This window comes from Mesoplodon densirostris, chromosome 19, assembly GCF_025265405.1.
Source record: "Mesoplodon densirostris isolate mMesDen1 chromosome 19, mMesDen1 primary haplotype, whole genome shotgun sequence".
In the NCBI taxonomy this organism is placed as follows: Eukaryota; Metazoa; Chordata; class Mammalia; order Artiodactyla; family Ziphiidae; genus Mesoplodon; species Mesoplodon densirostris.
This window is the reverse complement of record NC_082679.1, coordinates 58910597-58931602: the sequence shown is the minus strand read 5'-3', so window position 1 is coordinate 58931602 and position 21006 is coordinate 58910597. Positions and strand designations below refer to the sequence as shown.

The 21006-nt window shown below is 41.2% G+C and overlaps 1 protein-coding gene and 1 long non-coding RNA gene across 6 annotated transcripts; one reads left to right on the top strand and one right to left on the bottom strand.

Annotated features, from left to right (window-relative positions):
* LOC132480439 (uncharacterized) lies at positions 1-20970 on the bottom strand. 3 transcript variants are annotated; one of them, XR_009530644.1, is made up of 5 exons: positions 20880-20970; positions 15388-15430; positions 4950-5057; positions 4282-4582; positions 1-61 (listed from the first exon to the last, which is right to left on the bottom strand). It is a non-coding gene; the product is annotated as an uncharacterized LOC132480439 (long non-coding RNA). The 3 variants fall into 3 exon arrangements; XR_009530645.1 differs by lacking the exon at positions 1-61 and adding an exon at positions 1551-2848; XR_009530643.1 differs by lacking the exon at positions 1-61 and having other exon boundaries at positions 4016-4582.
* On the top strand, positions 3940-15572 carry GCSH (glycine cleavage system protein H). 3 transcript variants are annotated; one of them, XM_060084668.1, is made up of 6 exons: positions 3940-4211; positions 7673-7752; positions 8344-8430; positions 8917-8980; positions 14026-14097; positions 14983-15572. In XM_060084668.1, the coding sequence occupies exons 1-6, from the start codon at positions 4064-4066 to the stop codon at positions 15078-15080; spliced, it is 549 nt and encodes a 182-aa protein (XP_059940651.1). In that variant the 5' UTR covers positions 3940-4063; the 3' UTR covers positions 15081-15572. The 3 variants fall into 3 exon arrangements, with proteins under 3 accessions (XP_059940651.1, XP_059940652.1, XP_059940654.1); XM_060084669.1 differs by lacking the exon at positions 8344-8430; XM_060084671.1 differs by lacking the exon at positions 8344-8430 and having other exon boundaries at positions 13966-14097.
* Positions 20971-21006: the final 36 nt, after the last annotated feature.

Below are 21006 nucleotides of genomic sequence, written 5' to 3'. Positions count from 1 at the left end.
CAGTGATTCTATATTCTCTCCAGGTCAATATTTTTCTGTGTCCATAGAAGAGTTACCAAACCTGGCAAGCAAAAAAAAAAAAAAAAAAAAGGAAAAATACATACATACCTCCATACCGTTGCCGCCACTGTCATAGACGTTTGTTCAAATATATTTTCAACTAGAAATATAACAAATATTGTCTGGAGTTCGGGGTGGTGGTGGTGGGAAATCCCCTCTACAGACTAATTATTTCATCTTCTTGGTCAGTCAGGAGTTGCCTTTGAATGATTCTAGTTCAGGGTTTCCCAAACTGTGTCCAGGAGATGTTAATGGGTGTCCTATTAGTTTGCTAGGGCTGCCAGAACAAAGTACCACAAACCGGGTAGCTTAAAACAACAGCAATTTATTGCTCCACAGTTCTGGAGGATAGAAGTCCAAAATCAAGGTGTCAACAGGGCCGTGTTCCCTTGGAAGGCTCTCTTTTAGCTTCTAGCATGTGCCAGCAATCCTTGGCGTTCCTTGGCTTGTAGATGCATCATTCTGACCTCTGCCTCTGTTGCCACATGGCCTTCTTCCCAGTATTGGGGCTGGGACTTCAACCTATCTCTTTAGGGGCCACAATTCAACTTATGACAGGTGTCATTCTCCCCCAAATGTTTCTAGATCAAATGTGGGAAACACTGGATACACAAGTGTTTTAGCATGGGAACTGTTAGAGCTTTTAATATGCTAAATGTGCACTGTGAGTCTTCTGGGATGAGATGAATGTGAGCAATAAAGTGTGTAATGATTCCCAAACCCCTATGACCATGGCTTCTGGTATTGAAGCACTTCAATCAGGGCTAGTATTCCTTAGGCAATACTTTGGGAATCGTTGATCTACACCAGTGGTTCTCAATATTGGCTACACGCTAGAAACCCCAGACTTCATCCAAATTGATCAGAATCGATGGGTCCCAGGCATCAATATTTTTTAAGCACCCCCAGATGATTCCAATGTGCAGTCAGACTTGATAAGCATGCTTTAAATTCTGAGAGCCACAGACCTAGATAATAAAAGTCTTCCAGGTGACTATGTGGATAAGTGCACATTTCCCCTCTCCTATGCAGGAGAAGCACCTCACGAATCCTCTTCAATTCACCCTGTCTTGTCTCTCCTCCTCACACACCCATTGTAGCAGATACTCTAGGTAGCCTGCCCCAAATCCATTCCATGCTTCCCTCCTTGCTATCAGAATCCCAATTTGTTCAGGTAGCCCCTACCCCTACCCTACATGACTCATGGTAAGGTGACCCTGTGGCCACCTCAAAGTAAATCTTGATTTGTCTTAGCAATAGCCCTTGACAGGGCTTCCCTGGTGGCACACTGGTTGAGAGTCTGCCTGCCGATGCAGGGCACACGGGTTCATGCCCCGGTCCGGGAAGATCCCACATGCAGTGGAGCAGCTGGGCCCATGAGCCATGGCCTCCGAGCCTGCGCGTCCGGAGCCTGTGCTCCGCAACGGGAGAGGCCACGGCAGTGAGAGGCCCGCGTACCGCAAAAAAAAAAAAAAAAAAAAGCCCTTGACAATGAGCTGTTTAGGGTGGCCACATGACCCAGTCTGGCCAATGAAAAATGAAAAGAGGTCTCTAGGACACTTTAGGGAAAGGTCAGTTTGCTAATCAAAAGAGATGGGCTCTAGTGCTGGACATTGTCTGGTCTAAGACTGCTGGAACTCTGACAGCTACCTTGAGACCATGGGGAACAATCTGAAGATGGCAGAGCAGAAAGATGAGAGGAACATGCACACTTGATGAGGTCATTAAACAGCTAGTTTAACCGTGAAGCTGAACTACTGCCAGTCTTCTATCTGGATGAGAGCTTAAATATCCTTTTATGATGGCTGAACCAGGATCCCACCTAACTACCATGACAATCAAAAGCCAGAATCCTTTATAAACAGAGAGACACGTAACGTGGCAATACACATAAGACCTTGGGGATTTATCTTCTATCCACCCCAAAGCCCATCATTCATTCTTTATTGTGTCAGGTATGAACATGAGCTATATAGGCAGATAAGCATCAAATAATTCATACCAAGTACACACACGTCTCCGGAAAGTCTGATACAGAAATCTACCCAGACACATACAGTCCGTTAGTTTAAATAGGAAAAGTTCTAAGATCTAGAGAAGTTATAAACTCTTCATTTCTCTTTCCCATCTTTCCCATCCACTCTCCACTTCTCTGTTGACTATAAATATCAAATTGGAAATTTCTTGTTGTGAGAGAGAAAAATATATCTTCTCAAGGAGATGAGCAGGCCCCCCTGAGATACCTGAAAGAAATGACCACTGCATTTTCAGGTGCCTGTACCAACTGTACAATGAGATGACCTTTCACATTCCAAGCCATGGATGTTACAAAGATAATCAGACGAAAAAAAATTTTTTTTAATCCACAATGCTTGTTACATTAAAAAAAAAAAAAAGACACACTTCCTATTGCTTTGGCGTAAGGGCCCACGACATAGCCCACACATTGATATGTGATCTTGTTCTTCATACCAAATGAGTTAGTGAAGCTAGGAATAAATATTTTAGGGCATGGCTTGCATTATGCTGCAGTGGCTTATAATAAAACAAAAACAGAACATGACATTATGGAAACCAGCCAAGATCTGGAGTTTAGAGTAGACCACTGTGAGCCAGGCAGCATCCCAAACAGCGGCAAGTAGAACAGAGCTTAAGAGCAGTTGATTGTGAATCAGACTAGAGGGCAAGTTCAGCTACTGCCACCTAGTAACTGCTTAAGTCATAAAATGCCTTCCTCATTCCACTCCTGGAAAAGTTAGTTAAACTTTCTGAGTCTCCAGCTCTTCATCTAAAAAATGAGTAGATTGGAGGAGATTACAAAGATAATATCTGCACAGTGCCAGCACATAACAAGGGCTCAATAAGTGGCTATGATTTACTCAGAGGAAAACGGAGCACAACAGCCCTTGCAAGCTACCACACACATGTGCCCACATCTCCAATTTTATAAATGAGGCAGAATCTCACTGTAACATTTGGGTCGCCCAAACACAAACACTCACACACACACACTTCAAGGTACTCATCCTGTAATACTGAAGGTGTAGAGATTGAAGTGTTTTTCACTCCCCCGTTTCTTTGCTGATTCATGCCCTCTCCATAAAATCCATGTTAAAGGTGAGATCTTTCCTTGAACCTAATTATTTTGTCTCCTTGGATTGGGTGGGACATGTCTCCTGCTTAAGTAAGGAACTGATCATGCTGGGTCTCAACTCTCTGCCTTTTGATTGCTCCTGCAGTCCAGACTCCACCAAGAAGCCACTCCTACCCCTTGAACAAGTCCTTGCCCCTCTATGAGTTTCATGATTCTGTCTGTACCCTCTTTGGGGACCGTGGGCCTTTTGGGATCTGTAAAGTAATAAAGTGGGTTCCTGGACTGTTTTCAATATTTCAAAAAGTCAAAGAGAAACTGCATTTGTGTCACCGAGCCTTTGGCCAATGCCCAATAACCATCTTTGGCTGGCATGATTGTTTGGACCTACTATGAATCCTGCTCTGGGTGACCTTGATCCTCGTAGAAGGGAGGGAACTAATCTTTTAACAGAACTGGGAGCACCCTGCCTTCCCCAGGGCCCAAGGGCACTGGAATGCGCTGGCCCAGCAGTACCACCCCTGACTGGAGCCCATTGCACCGCCCGGCTGGGTCGCGGAGGCAAGAAGGCCTGACCTAGCGCTTTCACTCACCCAGAAGCAATGCCGGAAGGCGTGGCTCCACGCCTCCCGGGAGGCCCCGCCCCTGACGGCCGGCCCAACCCGGCCCGCCCCCGTACTAGTCCCCGCCCCTCGCCGCAGCCCCTTCCGGGCCACAAAGCATTCCGAGTGTCACGCCCCTCCCGCCTGCCGCCCCACCAGGTCCCGCCCCTCCCGGGGCCCCGCCCCTGCGCGCCGGTCCAGCCAGCTCGCTCCGGCTCGCTCCGGCCCGGGGCCGCCCCCTCCCCGCCCCGCCCCCTCCGGCCGGGGGTGCTCTAGATGCTGCGCGGAGACCCTCTGCACCCCTGCGAACATGGCGCTGCGAGTGGCGCGGAGCGTGCGGGCCGCGGTCTGCAGCCTGCGCGCCATCTCTGCGCCCAACGCGCCCTGCCCGCCGTGGCCCTGGGGACTGCGGGCGGGCGCCGTCCGGCCGCTGTGCACCGGCCCCGTTCTGTTGTCGGGTAAGTGCGGCCGGGCACGTGGGGCGAGCCAAGCTGACTCGGGGGAAGGGGCTGGGGCCTCGATCCTCACCTCGGGTCCCCGCCGCTGGTCGCCCCCGTCAAGGCAGGCGACCCCTGCGCACGCTTATTGTTGCTGGGATCCCGTGTGGCGAGGCCGCTACTCCCTGAGTGACTTGGACGACCCCGCAGTCTTTGTCCTGCGGGTTGGGAGGCGGGGGGAGGGGGGCGGGGAGGCCTGGAGAACACGCGCGGCCGCTGTGTCCCGGCTGCTTCCGGCAGGAGCGTCGGGCGCTTGCTGCTGGAGACCCGGGCGAGCGTCGCCGAGCTCCTTCCTGACCTTAGGTTTCTAGCATTTGTGAGCATCGTGGACCCTAAGAGTGAAGACAAATAATAGGCTTTACTTTGCTACCCGGATCGTCACTGAATTCTGAAGTAAAAGTAAAGCAAGAGCATTTATTGAAATTTAAAGCACTGGGTCTAGATTTTTACCAGCTAAAGCTGGCACAACTTTGGAGACGGCTATTTCCTAAAGCAGTGAGATAAAACTCTACTGGACTCCACAGAAGACGTTCTACTGAAGTCTGTATCGAGTCGTGAATGTGTGTTGGGCTGAAACGAGGCCTTACTTACATGGACTTGAAGTAACAGGGAGACCTGCCCGTAAATGTCTTGGCCATCTGTCCTACTTTAGCACACGTTACCGCAGAGGAAAAACCGTTTTACTTCCTGCACCAATACCTGAGACACTAACTGCACCTCCGAGAACTCAGGCTTCTTGCTGACAGAGCGCAGGTCTGTGGTGGCTGTTGTCTCATTAAGTTCGTTGTTTTAGAAACCTGTTTGGGACTAGAAAAGTTGATAGGTTTAGTCCAAGGTCAAACATAATGACGCTTACCTCCTCCCCACCCCACCCACCCATTATAATCTCTCAGCTCTTCTAGTGCGGCATTTCAAGGGAAGAGCATTTCTCAGATAAGAACGGAATTTCAAACCTATGTATTTTGGTTATTCATTGTTACACTATCACTAGCTTTTTGCATTTTCCTGTTATCTAGTTAAATACTGCCCAAGATATCAATACCCATGATCTGGTTGAACACCTAGGTTTTTAATACTAAAGAGACCGAGTTCCAAATTTTCACTCCACCTCTTTTGAGCTGTGACATCTTGGGTAGTCACTTAACTTCTGAGTCTGTTTCCCTAATCAGAAAAATGGAAATGATAATCCCTACCTTACAGATTTGTTGGATGAAATGAAATAATGTAACTGCTGTACATATAGCTTGACGCATAGTACTTGATAAATATTACTTATTAAATATTAGTGTATAGAATCAAATAGATAGCGGAAAATTGATCAAATGTTAATATATTTTATTTGACTCAGTGACTGAAGGGAGGAGAATGCAAACTTCTCATAAATTACTCAACACACCTAATTTTGGGGGGGCCAAAACCCATGTTTTTCAAGACTCAGAGGAAAAGTAATTATTTACCTAATCTCCTGTTCCCTTTTTTCCTGTTGGGCCAAGGGTTAAAGGAGAATTGTACGAATCATCGTCTTTTGCCTAAATTGCATGGCCTAGTACAAAGACTTCATGGCCTTTGAAATCAAGTGGACCTAGGTGCATTTAGCTTAGCAATGTTGCTGCCTTTTCCTCTAAACTTGTGGTTGCTCAGTTGCTAAATTGAATGTGAGAGCACTCTTACTCCTAAGATTATCTTTACAATTAGGTACGATGGCAAGACCAAAGTCAGGACAGTAATTTCAGAGAAGTCGTATGTTTATGGTTGTCCAGTCCTTACTTTTAAAAGGTATATTAGATTTAAACTGCCAGTTTTAGAGTTGTGACAGAATGTTAGGGAGAATTGAGTCCTGTAGCCAAATAACTATATATTAGATGTTTTGCTGAGCATCCTCTTAGACTTAAAAAAAAAATGACTTCACTCCAGCTTTTGAGTGCTTAATATACGCCAAGTACTGTGTTTTGAACTGGGAATACAGATGAGATAAAGCCTGCTCTTGCTTTGTACTTGGTCTACTGCCTGGGGGAAACTGTAAAGTGCTGTGAGTGTGTGGGGGGAATGGGGTGGGAGAGTGGTGCAGAGTGCTGTGGGAGCAGGTTAGACGGCCCAGGAACCCAGGCTTGGAGGGCTGCATAAGGCATCTGGCAGGCAGAGCTGCTAAACTGAGATCTGAAAGTCAAGAAAAGGCGGCGGGGAGAATGGGTTGCAGTCAGAACACTAAGTACAAACACACTTTCTTAGGGAAACACACGCTGACCTGAAGCATTTAGGAATTTGAAGTGGAGTGAAGCAAAGCAAGTTACTTTGTGGCAGATTTTGCAACCTCTTCCACTGAGGAGTATGATATTAAAGTTTTTTAATGATTGGGAGTAAAAGAAAGAAATACTCTTTATTTACACTCTGCTGTGTATCAGAGCTGTGTAATCAAGGCAGTTTAATGTTTTAAGTACAGTTATCTTTTGGGTAAGGGTGAACCAGCAATGCTTATTGTAAAACAGTATTGAAATTAACGAGCCATTTTCTTACTAACTTACGATGTAGTATTTTTGGAAAAATACTGCTTCACTTCAGAATGTGATATATATTTAAGAAGGTAAGTTTTTTTTAAAAAAAAATGTATTATTTTAAGCAAGTACTTTTGACATTAAATCGTAAGGAATTTTTTTCACATCACTCGAACTTTGGCAGGTCTTTCTTCCAAGAATCCTTGAGTATTTTGGCCATCTGTGTATTTGAAGAGAAGCAGCCCATAAAGCTAAGGCCTAACCTGTCCAATGAATGTCGAGCAGAGGCTGCCTTTCTGCCATTTAATGTCTTAGCTCTGAGGTGACTATTGAGTTCTGATCGTATAGTTTGCTTCTTTAAATGATGGTAGCCACTTTCCTCAAGGGGAAACTTGAATTCATTTAAGGTGGAATCAAGAACTTAGTCAAGTTATAATTGTTCCAGGTCAATTTTATTCCTGTTAAGATTCCACACAGCTCTACCTAAAGAGGCACATAATTTTTTAGGTTAAATCATTTATGAGCAGTCTTTATGCTCCTCCCAAAACCTCATCACTCTTTCTTCAGAGGGACAGACTTCCTTTGTATGACAGACCAGTAATAGATAAATATATATTTGAAATGTGCTGCAAAATTGTGTGTGTGTGTGTGTGTGATTTAGACTGAGTAATGTGAAGGGCAAATAATATATCTCCAAAAGATGCAAAGGTGTTCACATCAAGCCATCTTTGCCTAAATGATACCAGTGTTGAGATGTGTCTTCTCACATGATCTGTTTTGTCCTGGGCAGTATACTGTTGAATGGCAATGCCAATAAGTCAAACACAAATACTGGGAAGGTCTTGCCCTTTGACAGCATTGATATGTAAAAAAAATGCTTTTTAAGAAGTGATGCCACTGCTTTTCTGAAATATTGGTCTTCTATTTTAGGTCGTAAATTCACAGACAAACATGAATGGGTAACAACAGAAAACGGTGTTGGAACAGTGGGAATCAGCAGTTTTGCACAGGTATCGGATTGTCTTGAAATATTTCAGTCTGCTCTTGCCTAAACTGGATTGCTTTACCTTTTAAAAATTGTTTATTCTGTCCCTTAGTATTACTTTGGGCCCTTTAAAGGCCCTAAGAAGAACATCAGTCATAGATGGAAAAAGTAAAACATAGTTTAGTTAGGGCAGCGTATAGTGTTTTTAGAGATATTGAAAGGTTAACACTTAAAATTAAAAATTAGATTCAAGAGAGAAATGTTTGTCTCATATTGGGGCAGTTAAGGAAGGAAGCAGAGCAAGCAAAAGGGCTGGAGTGTCGACAGTGTTTTGTGGATAACAATGGTCGACATGTGATCTGGGGACTTGAAGAGGGAACACCTAGATTGGCACAGATTACACAAAGATAAACCTTTTATTTAGAGTTTGTCTCTACTAATTCCCTTATGGCCACGGATCCCATATTGAGCTATTGTGTAAAAGAAAACTTGAGAATCCAAATAGCAGCATGCATCACTGATTTTCAGCTGGATCTCTGGGTGGGGTGGGGAGAAGGGGCGGGGGATATTAACTGATGGGAGTATACAGTATTCTTCAGAAATGTTGCGATCTCAGGTACTGAGAATCAATGACAACTATATCTTCATTGGCATATCTGTGTACCTACTGAGGCCCAGTACAGCATGCTTTGTGAAATACTGCGTAAGTATTGTCCTCCCCTCCTGGAGTTTATGAGGGGGAATCAACTACATGGAAAATGACATACAAAACATTGTGTGACGGATGCCTTGAGTAGTACAAGGCGTTGTAACCCCCTCACCTGATGGAGAGATCATTACTTATTAGTCAGCAGATGTAGTAGGGGAAATGGCCTCAGTAAAATTGCAGAGGTGGAAAAGCACAAAGTGTGTTCTTAGAGGAGCTAGTAATCCTTTAGGGGGCATATGGTTTGTGACGGGGTCACTGCCACCTCTGGGAAATGCAGCTAGTGGCCTGTTTTCTTGCAGATCCTGAGGTAAGAATAATTTTGCATTTTTAAAGGGTTATAAGAAAAACTAAAGAATTTGGCCCCTCAGGTGTAAAGTATGTACTGTCTGAATTAAAGGGATTCAGTGTTTGGCTTGTTCCTATTTACTAGGTTTAATTTGATTTCTTAGAGGTTTGATGTTTTGTTTTTGTTTTTTAAAGGAAGCTTTGGGAGATGTTGTTTACTGTAGTCTGCCTGAAGTTGGGACAAAATTGAACAAACAAGGTGAGTGTTTTTCTCATCTTGGTATGTCATGATTCATGCCATGAATTTTCTTTATCTTGCATAATAACTTGTTTGTACCCAGGATCATTTAGAGTACTTTTTCCTCAAGTAACAGAAAACTTACATAAGAGTAGATCAACCAACAGGGGTTTATCATATCTCATACAAGCAATCCTGGAAACAGGTGGATACAGGATTGACTCAGTGAAGATTATCAAGGACACAACCTCTCTCTTACTTTTTCTGCCTCAGCATGTCAGAGGTCACAGAATGGCAGCAGAACCTTCAAGCATCATGTTCTCAATGACAGTATCCAAAAGTAGGAAGAGAAGGACAGGATCTCTTTGTCTCTTTATCGGAAACAAATATCTCAACCAGAAATCTCTCAGATCACCTTTTCTTTTATCAATTTAGCCAAGTCCAGGTCGTATTGCCATGCCTAACTGTAAGGAATGATGGTGAGGAGAATAATGAGCATTTTCAGACCTTACAATGGAAGGCAGGAAGTAGAGGGAAATGGCTCTTAGCACCCTCCCCGCCACACGTTGATATAGTATAATATAGCTGAAGTCTCTGAAGTTTAAAAAATAAAATCTGTCTTTCTTTGGAGGCAGTAAAGAATATCAGGATAGAACATGGGCTTCTGAGTCAGAATCTGGTTTTAAATCCTGGCCTCTCAACATATCAGCTGTGTGATTTGGGAGAGATTACTTAATGTAGGTCTCATCTGAAAGTTGGGATAATAATACTTACTTCATAGAGTAGCTGTAAGGATGAAATGAAATTAGCATAATATCCAGCATAAGATTAGTGCTTGAAAAATGTCAGCCAGTGGAACCACGTATATTATTATTCATGGGTTCCTTGACATATGTAAGGTAGCCCTACAGAATTTAAGTATCTGTTTTCTTTAATCATGTTTTATTTACTGTGTATGCACTTTGCTGTTCTCAAGCAGATCAGAAATTTCTGAACATCTCTTTATAGCAAGTGAGGAGCATGAACCTACTTTTTGTGCTTCTATTATAGAAAAAATTCTATTAATCTAAATATGTTGAGTAATACCCTTAAACTAATGAATGCTTTCTTTAAACTTTCTGCTAAAGGTATTTTTTAAAGTGATACAAAATTTACATACAGTGAAAATGCATGGATCTTAATTGTATAAGCCAGAGTTTTGACAACTGTGTTTATACACTGTGTAAACCTTGCCAATCAAAGCTCTTCTCAATATACAACCACTTCTCTGATTTCTGTCACCATAGATTAGTTTTGCCTGTTCTTTAACTTCATTTAAAAGGAATCACACAATATGTATTATGTCTGGCTTCATCTGTCTAATGTCATAATTTTGAGATTCATTCATATTGAGTGATCAGTATTTTGCTTTTTTATGCTGCAAAGTCCCATCATGTTTGCCAAAGAGGTTATACCATTTTACACTCTCACCAACAGTATGAGAGAGTTCCAGGTGCTGCATATTTCACTGTGGTTTTAACTTGCATTTCCTTAGGACAGATTATTGTTCACCTTTCCATGTGCTTTTTGCCACTCACATCTTTTTTTGTGAAGTCTCTAGTCTTTTACTTGGGTTATCTTTTTACCATTGATTTTTAGGCATCATTTTAAATTCTAGATACAAATCCTTTTTCAGAAATGTATTTTATGAATATTTTGTCATATATATGTATGGAACATTGTCTTCTCTAAGAAATCTTTTGTCTATCTTCATAGTTCCCAGACTATATACCCTAGTGCCATGAGGTGCTGTGGGGTATTTTTAATTTTTAACATCTGTTGGACACAGCACAAACTAATAAACAATGGAGGTAACAATTTCAGTGTTGGATCTTTCTATATGACTTTGGGTAATGTGACTTTGAAGCAAGTACTGCACAATTGGCATGGAACATCAGGTACGGCAATGATTGATGTGACCTGATTCCCTGATGGAGAACTTAATACAGTATGCAACAGACACATATCTGTAAATTGTAATTAAAAATGAAAATTCTTTTTTGTTCAATATATGTGTGTTAATGTTTTCAAACTGCTACTCAATTGTTAGGATAGGATATAAAAACTTACTAAGTAGTTTGGACCTTCAATAAATTGAAGTGTTAGGTATTTGTTTTGGTCTGGAGATTACCACAAAACCTTACTGAGACACTCAGGGCACTGTGAGCTGAGAAAGTGAGCAACTGTGGCCCATCCCAAGGTTCGCAGAGATATAGTATTTCATCATTAGGTATGATATTTAGCTGTGGAGTTTTTCATAGATGCCCATTATCAGATGAAGCAGTTCCTTTCTATATCTAGTTTGCTGAGAATTATCATTTGTGGATGTTGAATTTTTGTCAAATTCATTTTCTCCATCTATTGACATGATCGAAGGGTTTTTCTTGTTAATGTGATGAATGGTGATTCGTTTTTTAATGTTTAACCAACCTTGCATTCCTGGTAGTCATGATACAAAAATTAAAAATTATCTCTAAAAACATACTGCTGGATTTGATTTGCTAATTTGTACATTATGTTCATGAGAGATCTTGGTCATTTCTTAAACTGGCTTTGTCAAATTTTGGAATCTGTTATATTGACCTCATAGAATAAGTTTAGAAATATTCCTACCTCTTTTCTTTTTCTGAAAGAATGTGCAAGATTAGTGTTGTTTCTTCTTTAATTGTTTGGTAGAATTAACTGGTGGAATATGAGCCAGATTTCTTTGTAGGAAGGTTTTTGATACAAATTTCTTTAATATATATTCAGATTTTCTATATTACCTTACATTGGTTTTGAGAAATTTTTCCGTTTCATGTTGTTATATTCAGCATAAAGATGCTCATAGTTTTCATTTATTATCCTTTTATACCCGTACGATCTGTAGTAAGGACTCCTTTTTCATTCCTTCATATTGGTGGTCATTTTCTCTTCTCAATCAGTCTGCTAGCTCTATCAAATTGATCAATCTTTTGAAAGAACCAAATTTCTACTATGTTAAATTTTCTCTTATTTTCCATTTCATTTGTTCTTTCATATCTTTATTTTCTTCCTCCAACTTACTTAGATTTAATTTCCTTTTTCTAGCTTCTGGAAACTTGTGGTTTTGTTTGTTTTCAGGTTTTTTTTACTGGACTTCTTTTTTTTTTATTAATTAATTTATTTATTTCTGGCTGTGTTGGGTCTTCATTTCTGTGCAAGGGCTTTCTCTAGTTGTGTCAAGCGGGGGCCAATCCTCATCGCGGTGCACGGGCATCTCACTGTTGCGGCCTCCCCTGTTGAGGAGCACAGGCTCCAGACGCTCAGGCTCAGTAGTTGTGGCTCACGGGCCTAGTTGCTCCGTGGCATGTGGGATCTTCCCAGACCAGGGCTCGAACCTGTGTCCCCTGCATTAGCAGGCAGATTCTCAACCACTGCACCACCAGGGAAGCCCTACTGGACTTCTTTTATCCATACTGTAAAATGCTGTCTCCCTTGTGGTGAGTGGCAGCTAAAATCTTAGTCTGATTCTTCTAGCCTTATCTAGGACATTTGGAGTCTGCCCCATGCACATATGATTCAGGGATCATTCAGAGACCTGGACAGAATTTGGGGCTGTCCTTTTTATCTCTATCCTTAATGAGATTTCCAGCTCACTTTCCAGTAGCTATGGTGGCTCCAAACTCTTGTCTCCTAGGCCTTTAAACCAGTAAGACTGAGATTTTCTTTCAGAATTTTGGCTGCTCCACCTGGCACAGATCAGTGTCCTTTCTTCAAGGCTACAAATCATTAAAAAAAATCACCAGTGTCATCCCTTTTGTCTAATGTTGCCTCCTTTCCATAAACTGACTGCTTTTGTTCATTTTCTAGTGTCTTTAGAAGCCAGGTCATTGATTTTAAGATGTTCTTTTAAATAACGCCTAAAGATATTACTTCCTTCTAAGCACTTTTTTAGCTCTGCCCCCACAAACTTTGGTGTGTTGTATTCATCACATTCAGTTCAGATCACTTGATTTTGTCCTGTAGGTGAGCAGGGCTCTGTTTTTTTGTTTGTTTTTTATTTATTTTTATTTTTGGCTGATTGGGTCTTCGTTGCAGTACGCAGGCGTCTTATTGCAGTGGCTTCTGTTGTTGCAGAGCACGGACTCTAGGTGCACGGGCTTCAGTAGTTGTGGCTCGCGGGCTCTAGAGTGCAGACTCGGTAGTTGTGGCCCACGGGCTTAGTTGCTCCGTGGCATGTGGGATCTTCCCAGACCAGAGCTCAAACCCATGTCCCGTGCATTGGCAGGTGGATTCTTAACCACTGTGCCACCAGGGAAATCCCAGGGCTCTGTTAATTTTTCAGTCTTTGTTTTTCTTTTCAAATTATTCTTCAGATTGGTTGGTTTCAGATGATCTTCATGTTCACTGACCCTTCTGCACAGTATCCAGTCTACTGTTAATGCCATCTAGTGAATGTTTTATTTTAGATATTATGCTTTCCAGTTCTAGAATGTCCATTTAAAAAATTATAATTTCTTTGCAAGTATTTCCCCATATATTCACTCACTGGTTTTTTGTTTTTGTTTTTTTTTTGGTCTTTAAACATACTTACAGTAGCTATGTTAAGGTTCTCTGCTAATTCCAACATGTGGGTCTGTGGATCATTTTGAGATCTCTATACTGACTACTTTTTCTCTAAACTATTGCTCCCTTCTCTCTAGAATTTCAACCCTCAATTTCCAGCCACCTTGGGGGCCCACAGTCCATCCTCTGACCCCTTTAGCAAATCAGACTGGTTTTCTACTTGTGTTCTGGTTACCCTGTGCTCTTTGGATGGGGCCAGGTTGTCAGGCTACAGACTGGATAAATGAAGATCTTGCATGACAAAACCTATGGTTTTACTTTAATTAAAGATATTTAGGAATTTCTATCATTACTGTATTAGAGGTGATCACTTCTCCATATTTTGTATTTTGGGGTCACTAACTTGACATTTAATATTTTCTTTAATTTTCTCAATTTAGAGGAATTTGGTGCTTTGGAAAGTGTGAAAGCTGCTAGTGAACTCTATTCTCCTCTATCAGGAGAAGTAACTGAAATTAATGAAGCTCTAGCAGAAAATCCAGGACTTGTCAACAAATCTTGTTATGAAGATGGTAAGTTGTTGCTAGAAATTTTTTTAAGGATTGTTTGCTGCAGTTAACATTTAATCTAGAATTTAAAGCAATCTTTAGCTGATGGTGACTTCTTTTTGCCCTTCTTGGTACTAAATAGAGATATTCTGCTTTAAAAAGGGAAAACAGTTTAGCTGAATATATAAGGGTATGTTTAAAATCTCTGTCAATAAAAGCATTTCCTTATTTTATAGGGTTCTTAGTATCATAGTGTAGACTCATTGTAAACACTTGCGAGTATTTACCTCTTCAGTCATAAAGCATCTAATCACATTGTGTGATGTAGGTGGTAATAGAATAACATTTATTACATTAATTTTCAGTTTTCTCACATTTTCATCTTCATAATAATGTAGTAAGGTAAGCTAGCAGCAATTTTTTCCATTTTGTAGATTAATTGAGGCCAAAGGATTTCTCTGCTAAGGTCACACAGCCAACAAGATGCAAAATTAGCATTAGGTTGTAGCTCTCTGTTTCCTATCACCTACTTCTCTCTACTAAAGCTTTCTAATGCCATTAATCTAAGTAGTCACAGTGTTGGTGTTCCTTTTGTTAAAGATATACCTGGCCTTGTGTATTTGGATCCGTGTGTAAAGTTGTTGATGCTTATTACAGCCTAGAAGTTCTTAATCCATTATGGTAGAATTTCTTCTGGTTCTTTTCAGTTATGATATGTAAGGAATATTAATTTAATTCTTAAGGCTAAAATTTAAAGCTCTTTGAACAAATAATGAGTGATTTATGTAAAGAATAGTAAGTTAATTTTGAGGCATTCAGAATTTACATTTTGAATGAATTTGACTTTCTCTTTAAAAAGGTGATTTGGAACATAAGATACTAATATAAGATACTTTTTTTTGGTTGCAGGTTGGCTGATCAAGATGACACTCAGTAACCCTTCAGAACTAGATGAACTAATGAGTGAAGAAGCATATGAGAAATACATAAAATCTATTGAGGAGTGAAAATGGAACCCCTAAATAAACTAGTTGGAAACAACTTAATCTAGTATAGTTGTCTTAAATTAGTGGTGGATAGATTTTTTAAAAGCAACTTTTAGCAACAATGTTGCCTGAAGAAAATACCCCTTAACTTCCTAATGATTTCACATAAACACCATGCATCTTTTTCACAACACCCTGTGATTTTTAGGCTAGTCTCCAGTTATAATACTCAGAATTCCTGAAATTATCTGTGGTAAAACTAGTTATAAAAATTAATTCAAGGATAACATTGTTATCTTAACCTTATATAGTATTGTAACTTGCTTACCGCCATCCCTGGATTTGGGTCAAAATACTCAATGAACTTGCCACTGGAAATAAATGACAGTGGAGAAAAGTTTGTTAGTTGTATAGTGTCCAGTGAAGAACATTACTATTTTAATTTTGCAATATACTGTGTTTGCTGGTGCTATTTTTATACAGTGAAGCAACAGCCTTGCAGGAAAATAAGAAACAGTTTAATAATAAAATATTCAACTTCTTAATTGTGTTTTTTGTTTTGCTGTTAATATTTCATTTAGTGGCTCTGCTAGTATTTGTAAAGATGCTAATTTTAACTTATGGAAAGTTATTTTTTAAAAAGGAATTTTAAGTCCTAGCGATGAAAGGTTGGTTCCAAGAAAATGTTTCCTTTTAGTCACAAATCTTGCTTTTCTTAAGCAAAGATCTAATTGCCTGATAGCATCAAGTACTATTTTTTGGTCTTTTTTTTTTTTTTTTTTTTTTGTGGTACGCGGGCCTCTCACTGTTGTGGCCTCTCCTGTTGCGGAGCACAGGCTCTGGACGCGCAGGCCCAGTGGCCACGGCTCACGGGCCCAGCCACTCCGCGGCATGTGGGATCTTCCCGGACCGGGGCACGAACCCGTGTCCCCTGCATCGGCAGGCAGACTCTCAACCACTGCGCCACCAGGGAAGCCCTTTTGCTCATTTTTTTTTTTTTTTTTTTTTTTTTTTTTGCGGTATGTGGGCCTCTCACTGTTGTGGCCTCTCCTGTTGTGGAGCACAGGCTCCGGACGCGCAGGCTCAACGGCCATGGCTCACGGGCCCAGCCGCTCCGCGGCATGTGGGATCTTCCCAGGCTGGGGCACGAACATGTGTCCCCTGCATCGCAGGCGGACTCTCAACCACTGCGCCACCAGGGAAGCCCTTTTGCTCATTTTTAACATAAAAGAAATCATTGACTTTGTTTTTCTATCATGCCAATTAGAAGAGAGGAGTAAAAACAAGGAAAGGTGAAATTTTGATCAGCATAGCACGTGACATCCTTAAGTTAAACCACATTCACATAAGGTTTCTACTTAAGTAATGGGGATAGAAGTGGACACAGTGGCCAACATAGCATACTTTCTAATTAAGCCAATGGTAGTACTGTAGTATGCTGATATTTGGGGCAGGGGATAGAACATACATAAGTATATACATACAGATATATATACTTATACACACACACAAAGCAAGAACAAACTTCTACCATTTTCCCAGTTACTAGAGGAAAAGGGAAATATGTAGACACTACTATCTTCTGGTAAATAAAGAATATAGAGTACGTAGGTAGGTAAGTAACATACAAGTCTTTCCTGTTCCTCTGCAGAAAGAATGCATTCTTTCTAGGACTGCCAGTGGCCATATCACTGCTGAGCTGTGTCTATTATTAATCAGGTTAATTAATTTGACTGTCTGCTTTGGAAATAGGGATGAGTAATAGTTGCTCATTTAAATCTAAATAAATCTTGCTTTAAAGGTACTCTCATATATTACCTTCTTTCATCTTTACCACAATAGCCAGAGCTAGGTAGGGCATATCCATAACTACCACCATTTCACAGATAAGGTGATAGAGAGGATAAGAGGATATGGTTAGGATTTTCACATTTCCTGGCTCACTCTTCATTAGTTCCCTAGCAAATGTAAGTTACTATGATAATACTTAAGGGAATTCCCTGGCGGTCCGGTGGTTAGGCGCTTTCATTGCCAGGGCCCAGGTTCAATCCCTGGTCAGGGAACTAACATCCCACAAGAAGCGTTAATGCGGCCAAAAATATACTTAAATGGGAATCTGGCAGGCAGGGGTAGGATCAAAGAACAAAACTTTATGACAACTTGCTCTTTTTCACTGTTTAGAATACAGAGCCAATTCAACCTTCGTTTCTATTTTAGTGCTGCTGAAAATAATAGGTGTTGAATGGCCCTCCAAATGGACTAAATCAACAGAGAATTCAATTTCTCAGACCTCATATTCCTTTGAATGGTTTTGGTCTTAATAGAGGAGCTTAATACAGGTTTTGAATAATGCTCTCTAATAATTTAAAATTCAAGAAATGGAACAGGTAACCCTGGAAGTGTTCAAAAAAAAATTTTTTTTTCTCGTATCACCTCCCAGATAGTTGAATAGTTGAAAGAAGTTGACGGCATTAAGTTTTAATAAAGAAACCACTAGAGGGCTCTCTGTACAGGCATGCTAGTATGAAAATGAGGCTGGTATTTCAGATCAACTTTCAAGCAAATCAATTTCTGAATTTTTCTGAATTTCTGCAGCTTTTCTGGGGCTGCTAAAATGTCAGAGTACCACCCACCTTCAGTTTTTAAAATTACGCTAACTATAACTGTGCCTTCATTACCTCTCAACAATCACTGTATTATTTCAGACCTAATCATGCATCTTTCTAAGGGATTAAATTCTTTTTTCTTCTCAGCAACATGGCTTCACTATTAACTACCTATCCCTATCAGTCTTTTTTTTTTCCTTTTAAATACACTTTTTTAGAGAGTAGATTTAGGTTCAAAATTGAGCAGAAAGTAGTTTCTGTATACTTCCTGCCCCCATCTTGGTGTTTTTAAAACAGCCCTTTGCCAACTCAGATCTTTTTCTACTAGAGCTTTTGTATCTTGATTCCATCTCTACTTTGGCTTTTTATAAACATGACTAGCCAAACACTCATCCCTTCAAGTTTCTGCTCAGTCATGTTATTAGGATTTTTTTTAACATCTTTATTGGAGTATAATTGCTTTACAATGGTGTGTTAGTTTCTGCTATATGTGTTAGTATAACAAAGTGAATCAGCTGTATGTATACATATATCCCCATATCCCCTCGCTCTTGCGTCTCCCTCCCACCCCTCTAGGTGGTCACAAAGCACCGAGCTGATCTCCCTGTGCTATGCGGCTGCTTCCCACTAGCTATCTACCTTACGTTTGGTAGTGTATATATGTCTATGCCACTCTCTCACTTTGTCCCAGCTTACCCCTGCTATCAGGCTTTTACCTGCTAAGCTTCAACAGTGATTAGAAGCCCGTTTAAAACGGGTATGCAGGCAAAATTAGTGTGAAGCAAATCATTTGCCAGATCTTCCACTTCCACATGTACTTAGGAGAATGTGCTTTCAGTCAAGAAGTTCAACAGTTATTTAGTAAATCTTAGTTAAGACTTTTGGTATACTTTCCAGAAACTGAGAACACAGCTTTAATGACTTGGCTAACAAATTCTGCTACTCAGGTGGTTTCAAATTTTCTATTTTCAACAGAACTAAAGGAGGTTCTTCCTAACCAAACTGTCAGGTGATAATTAAAAAAAAATTTGTTGCTTACTAGGTGATTTCTGGTGTGGAAAGGAGTTTAAAAAGTTAAGAGACACTGCAGTGACAAAACCCCTTCATGTGCATCTTGCTATGAACAAGGTATCTCACTCAGCTTACATCTATGAAAAAACCCATAAAATTGGGACTGAATCTCATTCTAGCAATATGTAATATTTACTCATAGATACATGAATTGGCATGAGGGGAGGAACAGCCCCATCTCTTTCATTCTATACACTTTCAGTAACATTCTTTTGTTTACTATTTATGAACACATGGAATATATTCTTTTATTTGCCAAGTGAGTAGAAATAAAGGTAATTTTAAATCTGGAAAGAAATGTAGACTTACAGTATTATGAAAAATTTTTAAATTTCATTTTCAAATTATATTTTTGTGTTGCACAGAAACATGACAGATTACTCAAAAGTTTTTGATCATATATATATATGTTAGAATGAAATTCTGTGGAGAAAGTAGAATAGAAATATAATTATGAATTTAGGGAGAAAAAGCAAAAGAAAATTTTCAATTTTTTAGTTTATTCATGTATTTTTAAATAGATGTTTATGGGTATGAAAATGCTATTAAATTTAGATTTCTTTCAGTACTTTTAAGAGTGATGTGCATTTTAAAATGCCAACATTTATGATCATCTAGATGGTACATCCTTTAAAGTTTGTGATTGGGAATTTCCTGGTGGTCCAGTGGTTAGGATTCTGGGCTTTCACTGCTGGGGCCCAGGTTCAATCCCTGGTCAGGGAACTGAGATCCCACAAGCCGCATGGCACAGCCCAAAAAAATTATGATAGAAAATTTTGTGTTTTAACACAAAAAAGTGGAATGACGTATGCAGTTTTGTACAATTCCTTTTAGAAGTATGCAGGCATACTGTTAATTCCAGGTTGTGAAACACAAACGATCCCAAAGTGTGTATTTTTAGGTAAAGAATACCTTAAAAAGTAGTCATATTCTAGAAAAGTACTTCATTCTAACGTCTTAGAATAATGTAATCTATACATCATAAAAAAATGGTCTTGGGCTTCCCTGGTGGCGCAGTGGCTGGGAGTCCGCTTGCCGATGCGGAGGGCGCGGGTTCGTGCCCCGGTTTGGGAGGATCCCACGTGCCGCGGAGCGGCTGGGCCCGTGGGCCGTGGCCGCTGGTCCTGCGCGTCCGGAGCCTGTGCTCCGCGGCGGGAGGGGCCGCAGCAGTGAGAGGCCCGCGTACCGCAAAAAAAAAAAAAAAAAAAGGTCTTTCCATAGTATTGATAGGCTAATTAATACCGTGCCTTTTGTAAAAATACAGTAATACATATCTGTCATTCCAAATGGCTTTTTTTTTTTAGATTTTTTTTTTTTTTTGACGGGGACTCTTTTTAAAGTCTTCATTGAATTTGTTACAATACTGCTTCTGCTTTATGTTTTGGTTTTTTGGCCTGGAGGCAGGTGGGATCTTAGCTCCCCAACCAGTTATCGAACCCACACCCCCTACATTGGAAGGCAAAGTCTTAAACATTGGAACGCTAGGGAAGTCCCTCCAAATGGCTTTTAATCACAGGGGTATAAAAGGCTTATGATATTTTTCTCCAGCAGAAATATTCACACTTTTAAAACCAGAAAGCACAAGGGCTTTGGAACCAGACCTGAGCTGGGTTCTACCACGAATGCCTGACTCCGGGCACAGGTTCCCACCCCTGGCTGCACCTTGGGATGCTCGAAAATACCAGCACCAAAGCTGGGAGGGGAGCAGGGGGTGACATTTCACTGTCTTCAACGAGTTCCTCAGCTGATTTAGCAACGTGGGGCTACTTTATTACATTTGTATAAAAGATGCCAATGCCCACTTCACAGGCTGCGCTGCTACACGACAGGGGGTGGCGCCTTAAAGACCTACTGGCCTGCACTACCCTGGCACAGTCCTTATGCGGGAGAGGCGATTGGGGGACAGTGGGCAAAGTCTGGGGACATTTTCGGTCGCCTGGCATCTAGTGGGTAGAGGCCAGGGACGCTGCTAGCCACCCACCATCACAGAACCATCCGCGCCAAGGGCAGCAGTGCGGAGGGAGAGGTCCTGGGTCTCTGAGGGGAAGCTGGTCCCAAAGCCCTCACTTTCTAACTCCAGGGTCCGAGGGGCACCCAACCCCTCGGTGGGTTTCCCTGGCCGGCACTTAAGTCTACACGGTACCTCGCGAGGCGGCCTCCCGCGCTCTCAGCGGCAGCGAGCTCCTCACGCTCGGGTGGAAGGTTCGCGCTCGCGCACAGCCTGCCGGGAGCACGCGCCCTCTGCAGTCAGTGGGCGTCACCTCCCGCGC

What these genes read in the sequence shown, in the direction of transcription:
- GCSH (XM_060084668.1), top strand. Translation starts at nt 4,064, where the DNA reads ATGGCGCTGCGAGTGGCGCGGAGCGTGCGGGCCGCGGTCTGCAGCCTG. An exon ending in GAATCAGCAGTTTTGCACAG is followed by an intron (nt 7,753 to 8,343) that starts GTATCGGATTGT and finishes TTGCGATCTCAG; the next exon opens with GTACTGAGAATCAATGACAA. An exon ending in CATGCTTTGTGAAATACTGC is followed by an intron (nt 8,431 to 8,916) that starts GTAAGTATTGTC and finishes TGTTTTTTAAAG; the next exon opens with GAAGCTTTGGGAGATGTTGT.